Source organism: Arachis duranensis, chromosome 5 (assembly GCF_000817695.3).
Source record: "Arachis duranensis cultivar V14167 chromosome 5, aradu.V14167.gnm2.J7QH, whole genome shotgun sequence".
NCBI lineage: Eukaryota > Viridiplantae > Streptophyta > Magnoliopsida > Fabales > Fabaceae > Arachis > Arachis duranensis.
The window spans coordinates 93,256,261-93,260,706 of record NC_029776.3 but is presented as its reverse complement, the minus strand read 5'-3'; the positions used below and the strand labels follow the sequence as shown (position 1 = coordinate 93,260,706).

At 32.3% G+C, this 4,446-nt stretch overlaps 1 protein-coding gene across 1 annotated transcript; it reads left to right on the top strand.

Moving 5' to 3' along the window:
* The first annotated feature begins 1,607 nt into the window (after positions 1 to 1,607).
* LOC107490517 (probable inactive receptor kinase At5g16590) lies at positions 1,608 to 1,967 on the top strand. The gene has a single exon (XM_016111290.1). It carries the CDS (start codon positions 1,608 to 1,610, stop codon positions 1,965 to 1,967), a length of 360 nt encoding a protein of 119 aa, XP_015966776.1.
* Positions 1,968 to 4,446: the final 2,479 nt, after the last annotated feature.

Here is a 4,446-nt window from a genome sequence, read left to right as displayed (position 1 = left end):
TTCTGAATATGATGATGAGGAGAAGTTTGTACCGGAGACCCCATCAAGCCATCACATCGGTATCTTCTGCCTATCTCACAACCAATTTCGACTTTGTCATCTGTACCCAGTCACTATCATACATTGTATCTGGACGTGATGCAAAAAAAAAAAATCCATTTTCCAATAAGGGTGAGGACGATTACAACTTCGACAGTGGTATGGAGTTTTGAATTGGGCACAGGTTCAAAAGCAGAGATGCGGTAATGCAGTATATGAAGAATTACAGCATTCGCAGAAGTGTTGAGTATCGAGTCGTGGAATTAGATCAATTAAAGTATCATATGCATTGTCGGCATTATGAAGCAGGCTGCCCTTGGCGTCTCCATGTTGCTCTCCGACAGACCCGCTTTCAGGTACTGCAATGAGGACGGAGAAACTTTGATAGATTACAACGACATTCAATCTGATCTTGAACTCTATCATGATGATGCATTTCTCGATGATTACGAGGACGAAGGGGATGGTGGCAATTGGTGACACTATGAGCGCTCGCAGACTCCGGTCTACGATAACATTTTGTCCAAGTCGAAGCCAAGTAGAGGCTCATCAAGAAAGGCGACATTAGGAAGACAGTAGGTTGCACCGGAGTTCGAAGACAAGTTGGCAGAGGAGGAGTATGAAGGCCAGGCGAGGTTCACGAGGGAGGGGTCGAAGAAGGGAGGAAGAGGAAGAAGGGGGAAGGAGGGTGGAAGTGGGAAGAAAGAGAATAGGTTTAAAGGGGAGAAGAGGTTTGCGATTGGCGAAAGCGGGGAAAGCAGGTCCAAATTTAGGGGATCTAAAAAAGGAGAGGAAGAACAAATTTTGAAGATGACGATTTAAGAGTTAGGGTTTTATAATTGTATATGGATCAATTTGAGTGTTTTAAATAAATTTGGAATACTAATTTAAGTTAAATTCATTGTTTGTCTACATTAGTTTGTAACAAACTGTCAAATTGACATTTAAGTATACATATCAGGAATGTTAAAACTAATAATAACATTTGGACTAATAAAAATTTACATTTTTGAGAATAAAAAATATATTTAATTATTTTAAAAAGTAGAAGATTTAATTAAAGCGGTTTGAGAATTTTAGAAACCAATTGAAAGATTATCTAAATAAATTTTTGTGCTAGTTGAAAATAAGATAGTTCGGAGAGAAATCATAATGTTTTGAATGGAAGGGATAACTTTAAAATTTTAAAAATTTTCAATAGCTGACATGTTTTCTAAGAAAAAAAATCTTGAAAACTTGTTTGCCTATTTTAAAATGAGCAACGCTAGGGAACCAAAAAGGTATTAGCCAAAAACCAGCCAAAATACTTTTGGTGAATTCAAAATTTATACGAGTTAATATATGTGGATGTTTCTTCTGCTAAGTATCATAATGTTTCTTTTTCATACTAAATGGATGTTCTTTTATATATTTTTCGTATTTTTTTGTATTGCAAATGTGAATGTCTCTATTTCTTTAAAAATTTTATTTTTTTTTAAATTTTATAGATATTTAATTATTTTTACTAAAATATAATTGGATGTTTCTTTTGTTAAGTATTAGGATGTTTTTTTTTTCATATTAAATGAATGTTTTTTTCATATAACGACGCCGGAGGAACTCCCGTAAATTGGAAAACAAGGTCTGCCATTGCCCTTGGCGCTGCTCGTGGGGTCGCATGCCTACATTCACACGGACCAACATCCTCGTATGGAAACATCAAATCCTCAAATATCCTTCTCACCAAATCATTTGAAGCTCGTGTCTCCGACTTTGGCCTTGCTCATCTTGCTCTCCCGACCGCCACACCCAACCGTATTTCCGGCTATCGAGCCCCAGAGGTCACTGACTCTCGCAAAGTATCACAAAAGGCAGACGTCTACAGCTTTGGTATAATGCTCTTGGAGCAGACGTCTACAGCTTTGGTATACTGCTCTTGGAACTCCTAACGGAGAAGGCGGCTCCCACTCATTCCTCACTGAATGAAGATAGGTTTACTTGAAGAGCATAGAAGTCGTCGGCGCTTCCAGCAGCATTGGCAAGAGAGAGATCTGTGTGTGATTGTTGGAGGTGGGTAGGTTAATGTGAGAGAGAAGAGGAAGGCTTTTATAGGTTTTAATTAGGTTTACCTAATTAATTTTAAATTTTTTAAATTTTAAATTTAAAAAATTTAAAATTAATTATTAATATAAATTAATGTATGCAAACTCCACTAATGATGAGTGAAAAGAATAAAATATGATTGTAAATGACGGGATTTTTTATTTTTATAAATTAAATAAATATAATAATTATGAAATAAATAATTTTAAAAATATTTATTGAAATAAATATCCATTTTTTATATTATTTACACTGTAAACGAGATAATTTTGTATGTATTTTGTTTATAGTGTAAACGAGATATACATATATCTCGTTTATACTGTAAACGAGTTACATATATTTTTTAAAAAAAAATAATTCCGAAAATAATAAAAAAATATTAATAATATCAATAATCTAAAATTTTAGCAGGCAATTAGTACATAAAAAATAGATAGGAGAGATTAAAATGGATAAATTTGATCAATTAGTACTCAAAAAGGCTAATGCATGAGATAGTGAGAAGATAATTGAAATGGTTATCTCCCACGTGAGAGATAACTGTTTCAATTTTCTTCCCACTATCCCATCAATTTATGCTATCAATTGACAAACAATTATTTTTATTTTTTAAATTTAAATCAATCCAATTGGATCATTATTTAATCTAAAATTTTTTATGTACTCTTTTTTGAGTACTAATTGATCAAATATATCTATTTTAAAAAATTTAGATTAAATTATAATACAATTGGATTGATTTAAATTTGAAAAATAAAAATAGAGGCCTGCTACACATACAAGTCTTTTTGGCTTACAAGTTATACAAGTTGCTCTAAGTCCAAGAAAAAAACACGCGCTCCTTTAACAACACGTTCACTCCTCGTCTTCTTCCAATCAAAAGTCAAAACACAAACCATCAAGAAAAAAACACGCGCCCCTTCCACAACACGTTCACTATTCCTCTTCTTCCTCAATCAAAACGCAAACCATCAAGATTCAAGAGACATTCAAAACAAACTACTACGATTCTGCAGAAACGTTCTAACTCCTTGCGAATAGTAGAAGAAATCAAGAAGAAAAGATACAAATCTCCATAAAAAATCACTAGAAAAAAGGAAGAAACATTATTCAAAATACTGTTTTAATGTTTTTCTAGATTGTCTCTGTCATGTGCCTCATCCTTAACCAGCAAAACATTAAAAGATTTCAAGAAGAAATATACTGTCTCCCCCTATTTTGGGTGTATTTCTGTAATTTTTTTTGTGTATTTCTGCAACCGTTTGGGTGTATTTCTGTAATTCTTTCTGTAACTTTTTGGGTGTATTTCTGTAACCGTTTAGGTGTATTTCTGTAATCGTTTGGGTGTACTTATGTAATCGTTTGGGTGTATTTCTGAAGTTCCATTATCTTCAAAACGATTTCAAAACTTGATTTCAGAAATCTTGAAAATCGAAAAAAAAAACGAAGCAAAGAGAGAACACAAGAAGGAGATCCAACAAATTTGGCAAGAAACTCGAAAAAAGAAACTGAAATCTTTTGAAAAATAGAAGTTATATATTTGTGCGTTAATTGATTTGAATTGATTTAAAATTCTATTAAAAAGGCACGTAACAATCCGCGCGTTTAATGAGTGAGTTTCCTTAAGACTTGTAAGCTTGTAAATACAAAACACTTGTATGTAGAGATTAATTGATAAAAATAACCGTTTGACAAATGTTAGGAGAATTGATGGGATAATAGGAAGAAAATTGAAACGGTTATCTCCCATGTGAATAGTGGGAGATAACGTGAGAGATAACCGTTTCAATTCTCTACCATTATCCCATCAACCTTTTTGAGTACTAATTGATCAAATATATCTATTTTAATTTCTAGTCACCGAAAAAAATATCCATTTTAATTTCTTTTACCAACCTTTTTATGTACTAATTATATACTAAAAGTTTGGATTATTGATATTATTAATACTTCTTATTATTTTCAATTTTTTTTAAAAGTACATGTATTTCGTTTACCCTGTAAACGAAATATACACATGTCGCATACTTCTCTTTATCTCGTTTACCATGTAAATGAGATATATACAAAATTATCTTGTATCTCGTTTACATAATAAACGAGATAAGAGAAGAATATTTATTTTGGCAAATATTTTCAATAATTATTACATTTATTTAATTTATAAAAATAAAAAATCGATAAATGATGCTGTTCTCTTAGCTGACATATAAATTTATTGTCATTGCAACATGCGGCACTTAAGGTAGCGTTTGTTTTCGAAGACAGGATACAGACAGATATTGACAGCACATCTTTACAAAATGTTTGAAAGCAGGACAC